This window comes from Neodiprion pinetum, chromosome 3 (assembly GCF_021155775.2).
Source record: "Neodiprion pinetum isolate iyNeoPine1 chromosome 3, iyNeoPine1.2, whole genome shotgun sequence".
Lineage (NCBI taxonomy): Eukaryota > Metazoa > Arthropoda > Insecta > Hymenoptera > Diprionidae > Neodiprion > Neodiprion pinetum.
This window is the reverse complement of record NC_060234.1, coordinates 19,287,297-19,310,339: the sequence shown is the minus strand read 5'-3', so window position 1 is coordinate 19,310,339 and position 23,043 is coordinate 19,287,297. Positions and strand designations below refer to the sequence as shown.

The 23,043-nt window shown below is 37.1% G+C and overlaps 2 protein-coding genes across 12 annotated transcripts in view; both read right to left on the bottom strand.

Annotated features, from left to right (window-relative positions):
• LOC124213967 (collagen alpha-3(IX) chain) overlaps nt 1–23,043 on the bottom strand; it is a 95,184-nt gene that overhangs the window by 9,855 nt on the left and 62,286 nt on the right. For 7 of the 11 annotated variants that reach the window (XM_046615816.2, XM_046615811.1, XM_046615810.2 and 4 more), the window contains exons 4-14: nt 21,951–22,173; nt 18,241–18,457; nt 16,016–16,186; nt 15,142–15,213; nt 14,950–15,054; nt 13,483–13,581; nt 12,349–12,447; nt 11,950–12,246; nt 11,522–11,696; nt 1,752–1,931; nt 1,443–1,612 (exon numbers count right to left, since the gene is read on the bottom strand). In XM_046615816.2, coding sequence (XP_046471772.1) covers nt 1,443–1,612; nt 1,752–1,931; nt 11,522–11,696; nt 11,950–12,246; nt 12,349–12,447; nt 13,483–13,581; nt 14,950–15,054; nt 15,142–15,213; nt 16,016–16,186; nt 18,241–18,457; nt 21,951–22,173 — 1,808 coding nt within the window. Of the gene's footprint in view, nt 1–1,442; nt 1,613–1,751; nt 1,932–11,521; nt 11,697–11,949; nt 12,247–12,348; nt 12,448–13,482; nt 13,582–14,344; nt 14,444–14,949; nt 15,055–15,141; nt 15,214–16,015; nt 16,187–18,240; nt 18,458–18,689; nt 18,860–21,950; nt 22,174–23,043 lie in introns of those variants that run through there. The other 4 variants (XM_046615813.1, XM_046615815.2, XM_046615814.2 and 1 more) reach the window with 4 other exon arrangements.
• LOC124213968 (jerky protein homolog-like) lies at nt 2,419–4,709 on the bottom strand. Its single transcript, XM_046615818.2, has 3 exons — nt 4,247–4,709; nt 2,884–3,969; nt 2,419–2,795 (listed from the first exon to the last, which is right to left on the bottom strand). Exons 1-3 carry the CDS (start codon nt 4,566–4,568, stop codon nt 2,626–2,628), a joined length of 1,578 nt encoding a protein of 525 aa, XP_046471774.1. The 5' UTR covers nt 4,569–4,709; the 3' UTR covers nt 2,419–2,625.

Below are 23,043 nucleotides of genomic sequence, written 5' to 3'. Positions count from 1 at the left end.
ATGTTTGAATGATGGTATCAGAGACCATAAATTTGCAATCGCAAAAGGATGTTCTACCTTGAGATACTACTTGTGGAGAATTCCATGCTGTTTCACTTACTTAGTCCAGGAAGGTCACTGTTCTTGATTTTGTTGTTAGCTCAGTGTACATGGGCAGTAGTACTCTCAAACACAACTAACCGTTTTGTTTTTTGTTCCTCGATATTCGTCACAGTTTGGAAGTTGGAAGCTGTTCAACTTCGAATTTTCGGGTTACTCGACCATGTACGAAAACATGACAGGAAATTCCAGACGTAAAATCATGAAAATTTTAAGACTTTGCAGAAAGTAGATCTTGGTTGGTTTGCAAGTTATGCAAAATTTATCATTATTACGACTCAATTTATTATTCCACGTTTTTCAAAGTTCTTGCAATTTTTCATAGAGTTTACTGTAATTTCTTCAGACTTTTTTGAGTGTCCAGATAAATCTAGGACAGCAAACTAACTGTGAAACTTTTGGAAATGACTTGAAATTTTTCTGATTTTGCTGGAAATTTTCTATAATTGTTTAAGATTTTTTGAAGTGTTCCGAAAATTTGAAGTTATAATGGCAACTAACTTTGAAACGGTGAGTGATAGGACTAGGTAGAAAAATACGAGTAGTTATATTTGTTACTTTCTTCAGTCTTTATGCTTTTCAAACCTGTTCTCACATTCTTACAGCTACCTTACACTTGGCATCCTCTTCTTATCCTCACTTATCTAACTCAGTTCCCGGTTGTGAGTCAGCAGATTGCTCCCTATACTGCACAAGGCACTTTGTAAATTGCAACTCATATACATCCTTTCTCCCATATACTCTCTGTCAAGATATCTTTCATTCGGCAAGCATATAAATTCATCTGTCATCGTGAAACCAAACTGAACTCTTGCCTTTTCCCTCCTACGAACGATTTCTGCTTCACATCTTTTTATTGTACTTTTCAGATCTTTCAGAAATCAATTACATAATCAATCATTGAACTCTCTTAATATCAGTTGCTTTCATCTCCCCTTATCACTTGTCCGTGTGCATAGTCGACGTGTTACGAACCTAAAACAGGCCGTCATACCATCACGGCTTGGTGCGATTATCGATATAACCACTCGACGTGATTACAGTCACCTACCCTGTAACTGTACTAAATTGTACTAAAGTCACAACAAAATTGGGATTGGTGACCGTCCCAGGCAGGGGAAAACCGCATGGAATTCCTCTTAAATATATTTACAATGGTTATGAGATTGTAATCTGTAACTTTTGAAAATCTTATTTTGCACATAAATGGCTTGGTGAATCATCTGATGTGACTTCAATTTGTATTATAAAAATGTGTGAGCCAAATCCAAGTTGGGAATGTGCAGATGAACTTCCTTGGTTAGTCTTTAATTTCATGTAATAAACACATGTGTAGGGAATACCTGCAGTCCGTCGGAACCAGGAGTTCCGTCAATTCCGGGCGGTCCAACAGGACCTGGGATACCGGGTAAGCCTGGTGCTCCACTTTCTCCTTTAACCCCTGGTAGTCCGTCTTCACCCGGAGAACCTGCAGGTCCTTCAGGCCCTACAATTCCCGGGTTACCGGAAAGTCCTGAAAGTAAAAAATAATATCTGGTGAAAGGTTATCTTTATCAGTATTTTACATGAGAAAAATCTTAAGCGGCTCAGTAAAGGGAACAGTGTCAGCGTTATAACAAAGGCATATAATAAATGACCTTCTCCAGGTTTACCCTTTGATCCCGGAATTCCTGGGGTTCCATCTGTGCCTGGAAGTCCTGGAGAACCTTGAGCACCCGGTGGTCCAGGAAATCCTAATTCGCCTTTGGGTCCTGGAAGGCCTGGGATACCATCTTTTCCCAACTCTCCAGGAAATCCGTCTGATCCCGGATAACCGCGTTCGCCACTTTCTCCTACAACACAAAGGTCTATGAGTCAGGTGCTGCAGACGTGAATTTTGAACATTTGAATTTTTAGTCAAGTATGAACCAGGTTGTTAAAATTATCTAGATAAGCGTAGTTTTTTTAAAACAGGCTGCCTCGGATGATTGCAGCCCTAGTCCTCAATGACTTAGTTTCGTTCGTTGGATTCCCGAATTGGAGAGACCGGAGCAGGTTGTACAAAAAAATGGAGTTTTGAAATAGTGCATGATATGGAGGAGAAACAAATACACATCAAAATCAAACGAATTGAATAATAAAGTAGAACGTTTTTGAATAAACTGTATCTAACTACAGTGAACGCTAGATATATGGCACTGCCACAGGACACAAGTTGGGGAAATTTCATTCGTGCCCGTGATTTGTAATTTCATTCTTGAGCTTGGGAAGGGAATATTTTATACATTTATATGTACTTTTAAAAATTGTCTGTGTAAGATGTTAAAAAGTTTTTTTATTACTTTTTCTGCAATTAGTAATGTATTATTTACTTATTTTTTTTTTCATAGCATGATTATACGTACATATGTATTTTAAATATTTACATTTGGTACTGATGAATAACTCTCGTAAAAAAATATATTGATCTTGTCTCTTATTGTCAAAATGATATTTTTTTACATTCATTGCTCATCAGGGAACTATCGATTACTAGACAATAAAATATTACTTAGAAATATAAATTTTCATCGCAGCTAATCTCGCTTCCTTTATGCTCCAAATAATTGATTCAGGAAGGGCAGGATTCTTTTCAAAAAATGAGAGCAAAGTGTTTGCTGCAGCTACTGCATCATTCGGATGAACATTCTCATTCAATTCCACTATCACATTCGGTTCTGAAAATTATTTTGACAAGTAATCATCACATTCAATGAAGAGATATCATTCTTATCTTATTGAATTCATGCAATACGAAAAGGTTACCTTCAGCATCATTGTCGACAGACATCATATTCACCAACTCAGCGTTTGTTGGAATAGACACATCATGTGATCGTGAATCATGTGTAATCCACTTTTGAATAGCTTCGTTATCAGCAAGCGCATAATCATTGATCTGTCTAACAGTTCTTAATATCTGTTCATCAGTTATTGCTTCATTTGAAATAGAGATAGAATTCCTATTTATAGTATAAAAACGATCAGGTAGAATTTGTTTCCAGCATTTGAATATCGTATCATCTTTTACATTATTCCAAGCATGGGAAACCCAGTCAATCACTATCTCGATGTCAACCGATTTCAGAAAAGAAACAATATCTATACCATTTTTTTGTGCGTAGAGGATAGCGATTAGAAAGAGTGATCTGTAGTACTTCTTGAAAGTTTCTATAATACCCTGATTCATAGGCTGCACTGTTGATGTTATATTTGCTGGTAGGTACATTACTCTGATATCACCGTCAATGAGTTCATTTGTTAGTAGATGGCAAGATGCATTATCAAGTAACAGTTTTGCCTTTACTGGGAGTTCTTTTTCCGTCAAAAATTGTTTCACTCTTTTCACAAAGTCATCTTTGAACCACTTTGTGAATATTTCAGCATTCATCCAAGCCCTTTTCTGACTAGCATAATAAACTGGAAGGTTGTTACTCTTGATTTGTTTATTTATTGCCCCGGATTCTGCTGACTTTCCAATAATGATCAAAGGCATCTTAAGTGATCCATCTGCATTACTGCATAACATTATTGTCACTCGATCTTTGTTGACCTTGAAACCACTTGGTGCACTCGATGATTCTTCAACCAAGGTTCTTTTTGGCATCTGTTTAAAATTTAGATCAGTTTCATCTGCGTCAAATATTTGACATGGGAGCAATTCTTCTTTGTCCATAATGTTTTGAAAATCAATCTTAAAAGTATTTGCAGAAGGAACATCAGCCAACATCGTTTCAATACACCTAATGTATTGTTGGATATTATATTTTTTCTTCCATCTGTAGAACCAACGCTCACTAGCAACAAAGTTTTTCATCATGCCAAATTCTGAGTGCAATTCTCTGGCTTTTGCTGAAATTAATGGACCTACTAATTTATCCATTCTTTCATGAATAATTTGATAATAAATAAGTTATAGTAAATCAATAAAGTATATTAAATAATTTAATTAGCTGAAGACAACGTGTCAAATGACAAGAAAATTTGGTCGCAACAATTTTTATTCTCCTTTTATATAGCGCAAGTGGTTTGAAAATATTTTTACGATGTGATTCAAATAGAAAACAAGAAACATAACGTGTTATAGAAAGAATAACAAATAATGAAATGCAACAACATACATACGTACCAGTGATCAAGGGACTTGGCAAAAATGCACCTGCTTTGACATTTCTGTCAAACCAAATATATAAGGCCTCTTCAAGGTCATACATAACAGCACCATTGACCCTTTTATCTTTCGAGGTTAATTTATAAGTACGGTCTTGTTCTATCAATTTTTTTTTCTGTGCTACCCATCTTCTTAAAGTTCTCCTTGGAATACTGTACTTTTTAGATATCACCGCCGCACCGCTTTTCTCCAGTTCATGTAAAATGTTACACTTTTCCAGTACATTGAACCTTTCACGCTTCTTTCTTTCTGGATTTTTATCAACTTCCTCGTTTGACATTTTAAATAACAGAAGTTTCTTGATGCACGTGCTGTGGGCGCTAGATATAGTATGGCCCTGCCATAGGGCTCGAAGAGAGGAAAATTATACGAAATAGTTTGGAAGGGGGGGGGAGTACGGCTCAGGGTGCTATGGGCGCGTTGAGGTGGGGGAAGCCGCATTTGCGTATGCGATCGTGCGTGAGAAGGGGCACTCGCTCGCATGGCCTTCCACTGTATAAGCAATTTTCGACCAATGACAATCTTGTTTACGCTGAGAGAAAAAAACTAGCCAGCGGACACGTGAGCCGGTACACGAGACTGCCCAGTGTGCGGCGAGCATTCTGAGGTGGGGGATGTTCCGTTTTTGTGTCACCGTGCATGCGGAGAGGAACACGCTCGCATGACCTTACGCCGAAAGGCTATTTATCTAGCTAACTTCCTCATTTACGGATCAGATCCACCCGATACTCACAATCAATCTTACACCGAAATTTCATCCAAATCGATAAAGTCGTTTTCCTGGAATTCAGAATACAATATTTTCCTATTATCGTGCGCGAAATCGAATTTGCGTTCGTAAAATGCCACTTTCGCATACGCTGAGAGGAGCGTGCGGGAATGTATACCTATGAATATACGCGCGTTATCGAGGCGTACCTATGTTATTATATTTTTTGACACAGCGTGCGGTAAATTCGTTTTACCGTGCCTGCGGAACGTGCGGTAAGTGAATGTTACCTTTACAGTGATCTCTAGAATTTTAATAACATACTCCTGCGCACTGTGTATTTACCAGATTATAATCGATGTCAACAAACAGGGTGCTAAGGAGCGAACGTGATGCTCAGATTACTAACATCGATTACAAAAGGTCATATTAGCTTTTCTTTGTGTACCAATACCAGTTTTATCAGATCTTATCGCGAACTTACCACAAACTGTGTCAAAAAATAGTATACATAACTCGTGCGAGCAGGTGACCCTGCTTCTTGCTATCCTCGCTTTTTTACCCGCGTTTTTACATCATACTTATGATTAGCTATCAATTTTTATAATATATACATATATATATATATATGTATATATTATACAAATTATATATATATAAATAAATATACTTTTAAAATATACACTATGTAGCCAATCATCGCAGCATCTAAAAAAACGGATAGCAAATCATAAGTATGATGTAAAAACGCGGGATCTAGATGGATTGGCGTTGGCCCATCACTCATTGGTCGAAGGGCACGGGTTTGAATTTTGAAAATGTAAAGATTGTAGACAAAGAAACTAACTGGCATAAGAGGATCATAAAAGAAATGATACATATCTCTAAAAACAACACTGTCAACAAAAGAATTGACATTCAAAATTTAAATCACCTCTATTAAACCGTCAAGAGGAAATGTATTGACTGTTACGAAAACAATTTGCCAACATACCAACAAATGCGTAAATAGATGTACGACTTTCAAACATTGTTGTTATAATTAACATTAAGATAATAGGCTGGTCAGTATAGGCATATGGGTAGTCACTTCCTTCTAGAACACCATGTAACAAACATCATAAGTGCTAAGGATCGTCGATATATGAAGTTTTAAATAATTTAATTTTTTCACATTAGTTCAATAATAAGATTAAACAGTAGTATTTTTTGTACATTAGTAAAATTGTAAACACCATATAGTTCTCATGTTAAATCTGTTATTTATTTCACATTAAAGAAACCTGAAGATGGTAGGTGGGGCCTGCCGTAACGTCGTGTAAAAACATAATTGATTGCTAATAGTGCATCATTTCATCTCTGACCGTCATCCAACTAAATCGATTCTGTATAAATATATAACATGTAAAAGTGAAATTTTTTTTAGTTTAATAAATTTATATTAGTTTTTTAATTTACTTTTTTGTGGTCGGGGGGGTTTTGTCTCCCCAAACCGCCCCTTCCCTGCGCCTTTATGCCGACACTTTATACATCACAAGCTTTTATAATAATTATATGGGTCAAGCTTTGCGAAACATAATAGGAAAAATCGTATACGATACTCGTATGCTGCGTAGCTGTACCTACACTAGCTTTTTTGTCAAATTCCGCTTCTGCGGAAATCATCTGCTTTGCGCACTCGTATCGTAATGTACTACTTCTGCATAGACGCGCCCACACTCATGCAAATGTTGGATGCTGCTATAAAATGATTATGTGAATGCCGAAATGTGTTTCGAAGTTGAAGAGAATTTATTCTTCTGAAGTGACCGTTTTCGCGACGACAAATACAATTGGCACTCCACTTTACGATTGCGCTAATTATAGAAATAATTGGACGATCATTTATTAGCACAACTTTAGCTTGGTCTATCATTATTTCTACTGGCCCGTTAACTTTCGGTTGGACGTAATCACCAGATCGGTTTAAGATTCGTTATTACCAGAATGATGCAGCGACACTTCGCTCGTGTTTTGTTCTCCGTAATGCGAGACAGCCACGAAGTCTCAATCGATCTATAAAATTATAGCATTCCTGAGCCTCTAGGGTCAGTTGAGTTCTCGGCCAGTCTAAAAGGAATCGGGTTATTGTGATTTCATGCTACATTCTTTACGACTATTTTCCATGACTTATTCACAATCATTCTACCTCACTTTGTTCTGTATCGTGTTGTTGAAGTTATTTGAATCACGTATTGCGACACTGCCCTACATCATGTAACTGTGATGCTACTGAAATTTTTTCATGTAGTTTAACTTCACAAAAACTCATCTGTAAGTTTTAAGTAATAATGATTTTATATTTCATACGTGTGACAAGCCATTTTCAGATTCCACATTCTTAACAAAAATTGTAGCTCATAGAAGTAGGGAAGGTAGTTTCGACAACTTCTATGAGTAAAATGTAATCTAACAGATTGTTTTGTGGAATGGCGGGTCCGTTATTAATATTATTAGACCAGGTCATTTATGACGTTGGAGTGAAAACAAAAGACTTTTGATCCCCGCTCACTTACAGCAGGAGTGTCATAAATCCGAACCTTAAATTAAATACTCACTACTGCTTCAAGACACCACTAACTCCTATTTCAAGAAAATTACCGACTATCTTCGATTGACTTCAACTTGTTCAGGATTTAATTTACGGGTCAAAAATTTCGTTGATTGGCGTCACGACATTGTTTGTGTACTAGATGTATGTGATTGGTAGTAAATAGCAGTGGCCATAAAGAGTGTCACCATAGATTGTCACAAATTGATCTATAATAATTATTTCCAGTGAAGACATGTAGGTCATCGATGCAGTGATAGTACAAACTCCGCGGTTGACAGATTGAATCGCTTTTATATTATGTATTCGATGACTTAATATTGAAAACTCTGCGCAGTGCACCGTTGTCATGTGGATTCAGCCTTTATGAGAATTATACCCGGAGGTTTCTGTAAAACTCGCCACTCAATGCCAGCAGGTAGACATCCGAAACTGCATTTTGAATATGTATAACAGTACTAACTGTAGCTTCCGTTTTCTATCTGCTCGAGTTGATCGTGAGCAACGAATTTCACAGAACAACCCCTGGTATAAGAAGAATGATGCGGAACGCACGTTTCAGCCTTTGCAGAATAAACAATAGGTTAAAGAGTGGCGAAAGTCCACGGGAAAAAAGTTCCAGTTTGGAATGAATTTTGAAGTTATAATATGCAAAACAAATCCGTAATAAAAGATTCCGGGTATTTTCCAGGTTTTACACACTTAATTTTTCGATTCTAATCGTAAGGTAGGTTCTATAGTCGTTAACCAGGCACGCTAAATATTTTAGCTTTCTCACGACCAAAAGAAAACACTATCATAGCCTTAAAGTCCAGCTGTCCGGTTTCAAGATAATATTCAATATTTGATTCTGAAGTCCATCTATGGCTAGAATTTTTAAAATGTTTGTGACGCTTTTATAATTATATTTATACCAGTATATTAATAATCTGGGATATTCTAAAATTACTAATATTTGGTGCAACTATTTTGGACTTATTGGGATAAAGACAAATTCAACTATACTCACCAAAGTAATTGTTTTTAATTCAAGTTTTAATATTCGCAAAAATGAGTTCAATCCAATGGAAATTTTGTAGCGTTCGAAAATAGTTTTAATCTTTCCTCGTGTACTGGGATAAAGGAGTACCTAAATGTTAATATCAAAAGGATGGGAATTTGTGAAAAGAAAAAGACTGATTACACAGCATATATATTTATGGACAAAAAAAGAGATTCTATTTCTGTTTAAAAACTTATATTCATCTCTATCTTTTTAATTTTAACAGGGAAATCCTTTCGATACAAAACGTTTTAGATAAGCGAGACGGTTTAAGCAAGTCCCGTGGCCTGAGTAATTCAAATAAATTATTCATCAACGCTAGCGACCTTTTGGCGATTAACGCTCATTGACAATGTGTTTCTCAATTAGAATACTCAGCTGTGCGGTCATACAAAAATGTAATTTATAGCAGAGCTAATATTATTGCATTGTGCCTGTCAAGGCTCCGTGTATCATTTGATCAATGGAGAGTACGGACCAGCTGAGTTTTTATTTAACAAAGTCACTACAATAAAAACACTGATACATTTTTGCTCATCCTATGCACATATAATAAACAGATTAAACTTACGGCCAACGATAGAGTTTTGCATGGCCTATTTTAACTCGCGAAGCGATACTGAGAAGTACTTTATGTTTTTTTAAGTCCCTCATACAGCTTAATTTTCTAAATTACGGATGAGCTGTTTTTTAGCATCGCGGCAAGCTACTTTGCGCTCCGTGTCAGAAATTAGCATAGTCTGGTTAATTGAGATTGTTACGTCATTGCTACATTCTCGGACGCTTTACCACCATCCTTGATACACATCTGAAACACTTCAGAGGTTTTTTCATTCTCGCTAAAGAACGCATCTGGAATCGTCCGTGCTTATAGAAAAAAAAAAAACATGTATGTATCTCTTTATCTTCTGCAATATCTCCTACTGAACGTTTGTTATACTCTTTGTATTGGGCTCACGTACGATTATAGAAACTTTATGAGATTAAATTGAACCTTCCATGTGGCGGAGTTTACGGCAAAGGTTAAAAAATGAAGTTCTTTTCTCCGCTAAAAAATTTAGTTCCTTGCCAGCTCATTTAGGTGTCTGAAGTTTTTATGAATCAAGCTAGATTGAAAACTCAAGTAGTCACTAATACAGAGTTTATGTAAAAAGGAATATAGGTTAACACAACAATTAGCTTTCAGCTTACTAATTCTTCAAACTTGTCATCAGAGCTAAGTATGAGCTACAGTTTGAGTTTTCGATCACAATTTCAGGTACATACATGCTTATTTTACGCATCATCGTGATCGCGATAGACCTATTAAATACTGTAAGATTAAAAGAGAACCTGGCCAAGTTGGGTAGATGTGCATAATTCGTTTTCTCAGTACGAAATTTTATAAGTCACAAGTCGAGCAACAGCAGAGTGGATCGTTATTGTAGATTGTGCAATCTCGTTTGCATGCGGATATGAAACTGACCGTTAAACCACATACACACTGATTAAGCCATATTTAAAAGCTATTTGTTATTTTAATCCCACACGACAATTAGTCGCTATTTCTAGTTGGATCTAGTGAATACATTTTGGCCAAGTTTGATGATAAATCTAGGTTTATATCAACTGTAATTGGACTGGTATAATTGATATTATGGCTATGCAGAAGCAAAAATGCGTGTTTTCATTAATGTTCAGATCAATCGGTCTCTGACTTCATAAAAACAAAATCACTGGTAATCGCTGGCACGCATTTTGCCCCTCGGATCATGTCTAATCATGGGGTCCCCCCAAATTCACGCATGCACTGAAACCTACCTTCTTCATCGACACAGCAAACAAGAGCATAATCATTCGGATCTCTAGTTGACTCAATTATCGCTATATTCCCAGGCTGATCAAGAACCGAGTGAGATGCTTTGCGCTACTTTGGCTATTCGAAATAATAGGTCTGGTAATACTTGAATAGCTAGTAGATTTAAGAAGGCTTACAAAGACGAGTTCGTGGCGAAGTTTCTATTACATTTTGTTAGTCGTGACTGTGAGATTACCTTCCATTCGTTATAGATCCTAGGCCAACTATTGAAATGCAAAGAATTTAATTCCTTACTCATAAGCTTTTGTTCTTTATAAAATATCGAATCCTGTCTTTACCTCAAAGTGACCGATAATTAATTACAGTGTGAGTAGTTTTGATGGCAATAGATTGATTAGGATGATGATGAATATCGATGTACAGAAGAACATTATCCCGAGATATATTATATTACACTAATTGTGGGATGTACATTTGGGGACAATGAATCTGAGACGGCTAATTTTTTGCACGAGACAGTTATTTGGAAATACAGAGAAACCTACAGCGCCATAGTCGGCCGAGCACGAAACAAACTCAATCTGAATAAACATAACATAACCCATTACCGTCGAATCTAACCTTAGAACACTGCGGGGATAATGAATTGTTGGATTGACACGTATTCTAAGGTTAGATTCGCAGTCATGGGTTATGTTATGTATATTGAGATTGAGTTTGTTTCGCGCTCGGACGACTATGGCGTTGTAGATTTCTCTGTGTTGCCAACTTGACTGTCTGGTGTAAAAAATTAGGCGTCTCGGATTCATTGTACCCAAGTGTACACACAGCAGCTATTCTTATTTCGACCCATGCTCCTATCGAGCATACGAAAACATTCAGTTTAATTAAATCTACTATTTAAATCTGTATCACCACTAAGTGTGCCTGCTTTGGAAACGGACATATATGTATGTAATGAATATATGTTGTCTAGAATAGAAAAAACTAGAACGCTGTCAAAAAAGAAGCTGTTAAAAATTTGGCAGACTGATTATATCATGCAATTACCATAAATAAGATGTACAAACAGCGAAACTTAAAAAGTCAACTACCTTTGTCACCTCGAATTCCAGGTTCGCCACGGTCACCCTGATCACCTTTGACCCCCTTTTGTCCAGTAGGACCAGGTAGTCCAGCTGCGCCTGGCGTTCCCGGTAATCCTGGAGCTCCCGGAACTGTTCCTCCGATTAATGCGTTCCCGGGTTGGCCTGGTGTTCCTGGAAGACCCTGAACAAAAATTTGACTCACAATCAGATGTTTGTGATTTCATACCCAATCGAAGAAATTAATTGAATTAGAGTATGCTGTGTGGGAAGAATTCGATGTGAAATTTTAGTTCACATAATTTGGTGTTATCTAACACTATCTGATTTTGAATTTCCAGATTGACCACGAAAATTCCTTTATAGTAGTCCACTCTGACCAATTTTGATAAATTTCAACACCACAGTTCTTATGGCGTTTTATGAAATTTACCCACCGTTAATCCTTGGGGTCCTGGAGGTCCCGGCGGCCCGTAATCTCCAGGTTCGCCCTTCAAGCCTCGTTCACCCGGAACTCCAGCCTGTCCAGGAAACCCCGAATCGCCTCGTTCCCCAGTGAATCCTCGAATTCCCGGAGCACCCTGAGGCCCAGGTGGTCCAACTGGCCCCGGGGGACCCTGCACAGTTTCACCACTCCCGTTTCCAGGAGGTCCTTGAGGTCCCGGAGAGCCCGGAAAACCCGGTGGCCCGATTTCGCCCTGGTCTCCCTTGAGTCCAGCGAAACCCATGTCTCCCTGATGATGGAGAAACGATGAACAATACGCATTAAATAGACAAAAGTAAAAAAAAAAAGGTTCAAATTCTAAAAGTACAGGAGGATGTATTTGGTTACTCACGCGATCACCTTTCGGTCCAGTGCTCCCTGGAGGTCCATGAGGGCCGATGATACCTTGGGGACCAGGAAGTCCTTCAGGACCGGTCAAACCTCGAGGTCCCTAGATTGGCAGCGCGAAATTGTCGTGAATTATTCCGAAATGGCGAATTGCTGGTAAAAAAACTATATTGAATTACTGAGTCCACTGTAAGTACTGGAAAACAACTCGAAATGTACGTCGAATGCATACTAGCTAAACCCGCGTGAAAACAAATGTTCATAACGATGTGAAGCTACGCTGTTGGAAGCAGTAAGTTAATATTATTTGTGTAATTCTACTGTAAATTCTGCCGAAATTTATAACTTACCACACCGTTAAAGTGTTAACAAATTTGTGCAGCTCACAAAAATGTCCAGTTTCTGTTATTTTATTACAATTGTACAACATACTCAAATAGTAATATAATGAACGAAATCTGGTAATTATTGACATTTTTTTATTCTATTTCTTCAGTTCATCCAACATTGTATTTTTGTTACTGATTCTGTTTAAATTAAATACTTAAATACATTATCAAATAATTGTTACGTACATTAAGCAATCATCTGGTATGGAGTTGAAATTATATTTTAATGAAACACGTGAAATTTACGTTATAATCACGTCCAACTTTCGATGATTAATGCTTGAATGATGTCACTTGCTTGTATTTATTTTAACCTGGAGTTATACGCGTCGAAGTCCAAAGTTTCAAAATGTTAGCACGATAATTTGCAAAGCTTTTTATCGTTCGGGAATGGAATATGGAACTAGTGTCAATTTTTCCATACAGTCCAGTTATCAACGTTCATTATTACCCGTACATGCTGGATGAGCACAAACTCTTTAACATTTAGAAATAGGCAAAATTAACATACTTTTTCCAACATGGTGTAATGAATAAGTTTTATACTCACATGTGAATACAGTATTACAATACACTGGTGTGCTAGTCTTACTGAATTGCAATATATTAGAATCTACCTACTGTAAGTATATAGTTACTAGTGCAACGGTACGTGAGTTACTGTGTGATTACAACTTCTACGAAAGCTCATCTATTAATGAAGAATCTATTAAAGAGCAGAAAAATTGTTAGATTCGTTAAAAACATACGGGTAATCCATTGAGCCCCGGAAATCCCTTTGGGCCCGGAAAACCTGGAAGGCCTGGTTCTCCGATGCGGCCAATTGGTCCCCGTGGGCCAGGTGACCCCTATATAAGTCCAATGGAAACAGAAGAAGAGGCAGTGGGGTTAAGGTAGGCATTCACAACTTACTAAAAAAGTTTAGAGGGTTTCACATTGTTGGGATAGAATAAAATCTGGCACCGACGTGGATTCTTCACTTTTTTCTAACTGCGTATACAAATTGTACAAACAAACTAAAGGAGGTTAATTGGCCAAAAAACGATATTTTTATACATACTAGCTGTCCATTTAGGATTTATTGAACCATTGTATTTGCAAACTAAAATCTTTTTAAAAATACATAAATATAAGAAACAAAAGATTAGAGAGAGATACTCCATTTCAAATCGTTTCCAAACGATTAAAAATCTCGTAGGTTTCTTCGATTTCACGCTACGAAGACTCATTTTATTCAGAAGACTATTTTCCACAAAGCCATCGGAACAGATTTTCAGGAGATTTTCGTAGCTTACGATTACAATAATTTTTTGAATATGCAATATACGATTATCTCGTAATAGAGCCAATAAAAAGTATCGATTTTTGGCTAACAAACCTCCTTAAACGAGAAAGGCAACTTTATGTGCGGAATATAATAATGAATTGGATTGTTAATGTATTTGCCACATTTTATCCTGTGTTCAACGGTGATAAGTAGTGATCGGTTTCCAGGAACTGGTGGCAGGTAACTACAGGTTTTGCTCAAGTTTTTAACAAGCTACAGTTGTTAACTTCCTACTCCCTTCTTCGACCGGATGCGATAAACCTGAAACGAATCAAAGGACATACTTGTGGTCCAGGCTCTCCCCAGAGCCCCGCGCTTCCCGGTAAACCTATGAATCCACGTTCTCCTTTTTGTCCCGGTGGTCCCGGAGGACCTGCTACTCCCTATATTGATCATAGGGAATTGTTAGGTTTTATGGAAGTTGAATGGCAAAAATCAAAACATATATATTCCGAACTTCACACCACCCTTCAGGCTTCTTCCAGCTTCTGCTATATGTATATTATTCAGTGAAAATCAGAAGAAGAATCCGAGAAGAAATGGTGTGTCGGTCGATTGCGCGTCCAAATTCGCATGAGAGAGCTTTATCGAATTTTCGTACAGGCTGTCCACCCGAAGTTCGGTTGTCAAACACGGTTCATGGAGATAACGCAGCAGATGTGAAGATTTTGGGTTAAGCAGATCGAACGAACTCTTATCTTAACTGACTGATACGAGTCATAACAACATAATTTCAACTTCTCCTACATGTTACACTGCGAAAATCAAAATATTGGTAATTGGTAACGGAAATCTTTCGGAATAACAACTTGAATGATATATATTTCATGTGATTTTTTGCTATTATACTAAAAAATTATTATAAATGTATATTTCAGAAATAGCTCACCTGTGTGCCGTTATAGCCAGGAGGTCCTTGTGGACAGGTGATAGAACACGTTTGAGGAGGTTTCCCTGTAGGATTGGAGGGATTACCAGGGCCGGGTATAATCTTCTGATGAATAAAAGCAAAAATTGTAAGTATAAGATAGGCCTTGACTTTTGTTCACTCATGCTATTCTGTAACTGACAATCAGCTCACCGGCAATTCGTCGCATGTTTCTCGCTGGGGTCTTGTAGGGTCACAACTGAGTAACATCCATTGTAAGTCAACCTATTTGTAACAGTTCAATCAATTATTGGTAATTATAATATTTATACCTTGTTGCGAATGAAAGAACACGGAAAGAGAATGTCTAATATGGTCTTTGCCTTCGGCTATTTTTAAAGGTTTAAATTTATGATAATTTGTATTGCTAATTATCCCTACTTTAATATATTCTAATATCAATTAAACAAAAAAATATTCATGGTAATCTATTCAGTTGAAGATCGAAATGTGCTATTGAGTGTTGGTGAATAGTAAAAACGCGAGACCTCCGTTTGAATTGAATTTCTCGGAGCGTTGAGTATTTATTGTTCATCAATCTGTATTGATCGATAATTTAACTTTGCAACCGGGAAATAACGAAACGTATATATAAAACAAGAATGATAATTGTATGGTGAGCAATTGAAGCATGCAGTATTAACGTGGCGTGAGCGCTCAATAATTTATTAACTCCGGTTGTAAAGTGTTAAGTGGTTGTTAATCGCGGCGTACGTAACAAAGCTATCTGCAGAAGTCATCTGGAAATCCATGTCTCTGCGAGCAGCAGATTGACAGCTGCAACAGTAATTATATTCTTCTTTACTGTAAGTCGATCACAATTAAGCCCCTCAGCTGATTTCGAATGAACAGTCCTTGGAATATTGCTGAACAAAATAACTTATAGCGAAAGAAGAATCACGACAGGAAAATGTCTTCTCCGTAAAAGTATAATGATAATTAACGAGTTGTGCATAATATGTTGCTATTGGAGAAGACTATGCTGAAATAAAAAAAAACTTTATTTTATTTGTAACAGAAAACTTACAGGTACTGTCCGTCTTAAGTTGCCAACTTTGGCAATTGAAGTTTTCCCGTTGACATCGATGGGTCCTCTCAGCTCCAATGGTTGTGAAATGCCTCTTTCACAATCTACGTACAAGACCACACTCTGCCTGAAGACGCCAAAGTGAATCTTGTGCCAGCCTCTGTCGAAAACCTACACGCCAAGGTAATTCGATCTGGGTGTGAGTTGTGAAAATTAAAGTAAAGCGGCACCAAAAAAAAAAACAAACAAACAATCACTTGAGACGAGCAATGGTCTCGATAATTTCGGCCAGCGGTGCAATAGTGTGAAAGACGTGCCCTGTTACGATTACTCGCTGTAGCGTCAACAACGCGTTGTGACACAAAAATCGCGAGTATGTTTGGTAATTATCTATTCACCGTGGAACATTACGGGTATGTAAATATCTACAATCTGTGAAAGATGAATTACAACAACGCCATACACGCTGTAGCGATTAGGTAGCGAGGTACACCGTAAAAAGTTTTATTGAGGCCATCGCTTCGAGCAGTTGTTTTACATTATGGAACAGGTGTAAGCATTGTTACTTTGCTGGTGTTTTTCCGTACGCGTATTAATTTTCGCGACTATCGAAAGTAATAAGGGATAATTCATATTCAGTATCAAGTACCAGACCTGCTACTGGTCGTAATTGTTATCAGCTGTTCAAAGCATTAAGTATCGATTTAACAGAGGGTAAAGAAATTGAACAGCGCCGCTTGTTCATTAGCCAGATCAGTGTTAATGGCATCATTTGCGATATAAAACGTCGCAGCACGCAACCGACGGAGGCTGCATGCGTATAATGTAATGACCACGGGCCGCTATAAAACTGATGTATAAAATTCTTCAAAGCACCCGATGTCGCTGTTTCATTTTTCCCTCCTCATACTCTGATCCTACTTCAAAAGACGCACACAACATGATTAATTGAGGCATGAGACTCTACGCGATACCTCTAAGCGTATAATAGAATCCTAGTCACATAAAGCGTCAGTGTATAGTGAGATGACAGCGCGGTAATGTCTTTAGAGTGTGACTACAAGTGTATAATGAGAGTAACCCCTTGTAGTGCGGATACACTCGAATATCTACTTACCTGCAACATTTCGATAAATATTCAAAAACACCGAGTTATACATTTATGATCAAGAAATGACCAACGAATTAGATGAAATATATGCCATGTATATATACAATGAGAAAATAACGACGTGATTGATTTGTTTTATTCTTCAAATTTGTAATTTAGACTACAAAATCGAGAAATTACGTTTCATACTTTCACATCGGTATAGCTTTTACGTATGAACTGTCCGAATGAACAAAAATGTTGTCTAAGAACCTGAAAAACAATCTCCAAGCTTGTCAGCTTATGAGTGTATTGAACAAGTTCACAAGTTGTCAATTATAGAGCAAAACGGATCCTCGGTAACGGAATTTTCGGTAATCTCGGACCGTTGCTTGACATGACGCATCGCGCACAAATGTAATCAGGATATGGTTAGCTCGTTATAGTTTGATACGCGTTCCGGTCAACCTCCGCTGGATCGTGTGCTTTTCTAGATTCGAATATGCTCTGAACAATTACGCAAGAATCCGTAACTCGATATGCATATGTTTGGAGCAGAGATTTATGCGGGCCTTACGCTTTGAAATATGGCACCTAGCGTGTAGGTATATGGTTAATGCCTCACATCCCCGCGTGCCGCTCCCATGACGTAATTCATTGCGAAACAGACGGAATCGTCACTAACGATGGGCATAATGCACTGTATAGTGTATAAGTTTTGATAGCCACTCCAGGAGTGAAATGGCCTAACAATCTTTACTTGAAGTTTCACTCCAATATTGTTTCTATCCATGATTATGTGATATCGATCATCACCGCTAATCGCCGAACTAGTAGCAAATCTTCTCTGACGTACGAGATGTGAAGTCGAATAATCAGCCGCAAATTATGCATAAAAGCTCAAGTAGACGTAAGAAGCACTCGGTATACCGATAAAAGCGTTTTCTTCGACTTCCAATTAGAAATAGATTTTATTTTCTGCCTTTTTCGAGGAGTTTAATTCTAGCGTAGCTTGGCTTTGACTGTAATTCACACTAATGAGTTCGACCATCCCGAAAGTGACCGAAGTCTTCGGTCTTAACTGACTTTGAACGCGAAAAAACGCACCAGTTCTAGATAAAAAATAAGTACTCACGGAGATGTTATTGAAGACTACTGTTTGCAGTTTTCCGTCATAATTCATGATCGAGAATTCTAAAGTCTGTTTCTTGAGGTTCAAAGTGATCAGGAATTGTGGCCGTGTTTTGACATCGAGTATCCTCACTACGTGCCATGGCCGGTTTGGCCACTTTCGCGTTTTGAAGGTACATATTAAACTGAATTCTTCTGGTAATCCGGAGGGAAAAATATCACTGAAACAGAAAAAAGGGGAAAAATAAACCGATGTCTTCACACGTGCCGATAAGTGCAGATTATTTTCAGAATGCGCCACATTTATTTCAGCAGGTCTCACATGTTGTAATTCTCTGATTATTTTGTGTTGCTTCGCTCTACCACTACCACGATTTATGAAGAGGACATTTGTGACCCAGAATGGTAATAGGTATAATAATTATACGTGACTTAAAACCAAATAATTCATACCTTAACCTCTTCCAAAAGTTGTCACTTCATTCAATTCTTGTATTTTCTAATGAACCACACACTTGAAGTTTGTGAGGTGATTTATGCCGCGAACGTCAAACAATCAGGATACTATGCAATTAAATACGCACGCACTAAGTCATGTGATTCTATTGGCAGATTCAACTAATTTCTGTCGAGTTTTTCGTCTGCTTGTCAGGTTGACCAACTGAGTAGCTGTCAGATGTTATCATAGACATATAAGAATAGACCGCGTGACCGGGCTGAGAAGTTGATAGCGGAATAGAAAGAGAAAGTTGCATATGAGGGATTCTCCGTCAACTCGGCCACTTTTTTTTCGACCATCTCAGATCTGCCCCATAATTGGTTATATCAAATTACTACTAAAAGGTATTCTATGTGAATTTTTTCAGATTTTTTCATTCATTATTTAGGAAATTGCCGTTTTTTTCAAATGAATATATCTCGGAAACTTGAAGTAACTGAAAAAAAATGACTCTACATAAAAGTTACAGTTTTTTGTTAACTTTCGAGAGGAATTTTTGAAAAAATTTTTACGTTCCGGTAACGCTGATTTTTTACCAAAAAAGGAAGAAATTATTTTTTTTATTCAAAAAGGAGCCTTTTTTTCGCGGAAAAAATTACAGAGTCTTCATTTTTTTTTACCGTAGAACCTCGATCCGTGCCACTCTGGCGATTTTTCGGCGATATTGTCACACATATTGGAAGACTCTGTAATTTTTTCAGCGAAAAAAAGGCTCCTTTTTGAATAAAAAAAATAATTTCTTCCTCTTTTGGTAAAAAATCAGCGTTACCGGAACGTAAAAATTTTTTCAAAAATTCCTCTCGAAAGTTAACAAAAAACTGTAACTTTTATGCAGAGTCATTTTTTTTCAGTTACTTCAACTTTCCGAGATATATTCATTCGAAAAAAACGGCAATTTCTCGAGTAATGAATTAAAAAATCTGAAAAAATTTACATAGAGTACCTTTTAGTATTACTTTAATATAACCAATTATGGGGCAGATCTGAGATGGTCGAAAAAAAAGTGGCCGAGTTGACGGAGAATCCCTCATATGGGATCGCACTGTCTTCGTCTAGTTGCGCACGCGCGGACACGCGTACACACTGCGTGGTCAACTTTTACAAGGTCAAAACCAAAGAATACGCATGCAGAACAATAATCGCACGATTTTTAAAGGACAATAATTTTGTTAAGTATTTTCAAATTATTTATAAGTATTTAATAACCAAAGTCAAATGAGTCAAAAAGAATATTCGTGCAAGATATGCTTATAAATTTCTTGTAAAATAATATTTTTATATATTACGAAAATATAATATGTTTTTACGTATTGTTTTAAGTCTAATAATATTGAACGTTTTACTACAGTATATGATCATACAGTATGTACTTGTGTGCATTATTCATGTTTGTTACCTAATAAAAATGATGAACAGCATTTTACGATTTAAGATTCAATTATTTAATTTAAACGTTTTATTAGTGTTATTCTTATTTTTAAATTATAACTTCTAATTTATGTTTTATGTACAATATATAATAACTTCCAACCCTCCATTCATTTTATATTTCATTCTTACTAAAAAAACGCTGAGCGCGCATGCGCGATTAGACAAGGATAGAGGGGTACTATATGGAGCTTCCTCTTTCTATTGCGCTATCGCATTCACCAACGAGCCACCTCCAATACTCACGCGGTCTATTCTTATATGTCTATGGATGTTATCAATCAAAATGTAAGGGCATCTCGAGGTTATGTTGCGTTGAGAACTCATACTTGCCAAAATATGACGGATCTGCATTTGAGTCAACATAACCTCAAAATGCTAGGCGTATTGACAGTTCGCGTTGGGTCCCAATTAGACAGCGTTGGCCAGCCTGTTTAAACCTACAAGAAACTAGGCACAGTATGAAATATACTTGCACTCAAATAGCGCAACAACAACAAAGAACTTGGAAATTGTATGAGGATAAAGTTAACGTTACTATAACGATGCATATTTAGGATAAATCATGATTTCCCAAATTTAAGAATATCTGAAATTTAGTAAACCACGATAAACAAAACACACTCTTATTTGGAAAAGCCGAATCCTTGAAAGTCATTCTCAAATTGCGCATAAATGATTTTTTCCCTGCTGTTTAGTTATGTTAACGTTATTAACTTCAGCCAGATGAAATTTTTGTATTTTTCATATGTGTGCGTTACACACATAACGCATTGTGATGTAGACCTCACATACCGAGAATTGTTTGAGAAACCCGCCGCACACAATCAGTGCCAGCAGATAGGTAGCCAAAGTTAGGTTTGAGGACTCTTCTGCCGTTGCTAAAAAGATCTGAGTTGGCAGTTACCGCGGTTTCGTCAGTCAGGGTAAGGATATATTTTCAGAAATGGCAGTGCAGACTTAAGATGTAACTTCAGTTGCCTATCTGGTGGCGCTGAGCGGCGAGTTTCACAAATAGCTCGCGACGTGTCTAATTCTAAATAATGTTCTACTCAAAATTGACCGCATCTTGAAATAGAAGGCATTCGTCATTTCTAAAAGGTTAAACCCAGGGTAGCACCCTCTTCAAAACATGATTAGAATCAATGAAATCGGATTTCGCTGCATCTCGGATTTTACTTTATAACCATATAATTGGTACATCGTAAAATCTGCTGAAACACGGACGTGGCGTGACTGAATCTGGGAGTCGTTCGTTATGCTTCGTTCTCGGACGCGAGACTTCGATGGCGCCTCATAGGTAATGAAATACAGTCGTAAGTTTATGACTCACTCACAGTACTTGTATTTCGAAGAAGTCGACAAGTGAAGTCGAGGTTAATGATCTCGCGATTTCTGAACCGCTCGTATGGTTTGTCGGATATTCGAACAATTGTATAACCGATTGTAGCGGTAAAATTTCAATTGCAAATTTCGGCTCGTGATTAAAAAAATTCCCGCGTCCTTGTATATTCAAGGGAAAAAAGTTTATAAAGACATATATGTATGTGAAAAATGAAATTGTATGCAAACTGTAAACTTTTTGATACTCACGATCGTAAATTAAAACGCATTCGCGGTGTATCACCGATTAAAAAATGAAAGTATCAACTATATTGAGCAATCTGTGACACTGATTGGACACAAGAGAAATATGGGACAAATCGGATTTTGTCGAATTGAAATTGGTCTCGGTTCGATTGTTGCGAAGGAATGCGGTGTAGAAATTATTTTACTTTTGTAATTACCTTGTTGGTAAGGTCAAATCTGCATCCCTGTCCAATCTGTACGCCGTTTGCATGCGATTACTTCCTCTGACTCTGGTTACTCCGGGGCGTTGAGTGTCCAGCAAGTCCAATTTATACCTCCTGATGAAATCAAAGGTTTGAAGATCATCTTCGCCCGGTTTGTAGCCCGCGCAAGGAGCCGGGGCTACCTCAAGGCCAGGCTCTTCTTCGATCACGTTATATTCTGTAATTAAAAAATATGCATAATATATTTTCAGAATGAATTCTTTCAACGTTATTCAAAGCTGGAGAAGAAATGAATAAAAAAATTGTTACCGATGTACATAGGATTATTTATTATGCCGCTACTGAGCACCGCAAGCCAATAAAGCTCGTAGCTAACAGCGATTAAGTTGACAATGACATATCAGCAAATACTCGTTTCGTATAGACGATTCCTGTACGAGTGAACAGTCAATTAAGTAACATGTCATTGTTATTTTATTTTATTGTAATGAACAAACAGGTGCATGACATTATTGTTATAATGTTTGCTGTTTCCTTTTCTTTTACTACAATACTTCTATTTTGTACGTAACATAAATTTTATAACAAAATTTTGACACCTGGTTGATTATCTGAAGAAAAAAAAAAAATTGTACATAATTGAAACAAATTAAACAAATGAGCATATAATAAGTGAGAATCAATTTTTGAAGATCAGGATTTGCCTAGTTTGATTTTTTTTAAATAAAAAGAAGATTTCTTCCGCATCATTGACGAAAGTCAACAAATCCTTTCTATGGTGTAACAACAGTGACATCGCTTTAACTCATTTGCCTTGTTGAATACGTTGAAAAAGTTACACGTGTGTTACATTTCTCAAACTGACCATTACGTCGGGTATCCGCAGTAGTATTTGTTCATTCCGTATTCTTTCTCTTCTTTGCATTATGTATACTTAAAAGATACCGAGAAAGAAAAATCCAGGCCTGTAAGTACGTTATTGTTATTATATAAACGCTAAGAGAACTCAGGCCTTTCGAAAATTCGAAGACTACATATATGTGCCTTTCGCTATGAATCGGACCCATAGTCTGAATCAAAAATTTGG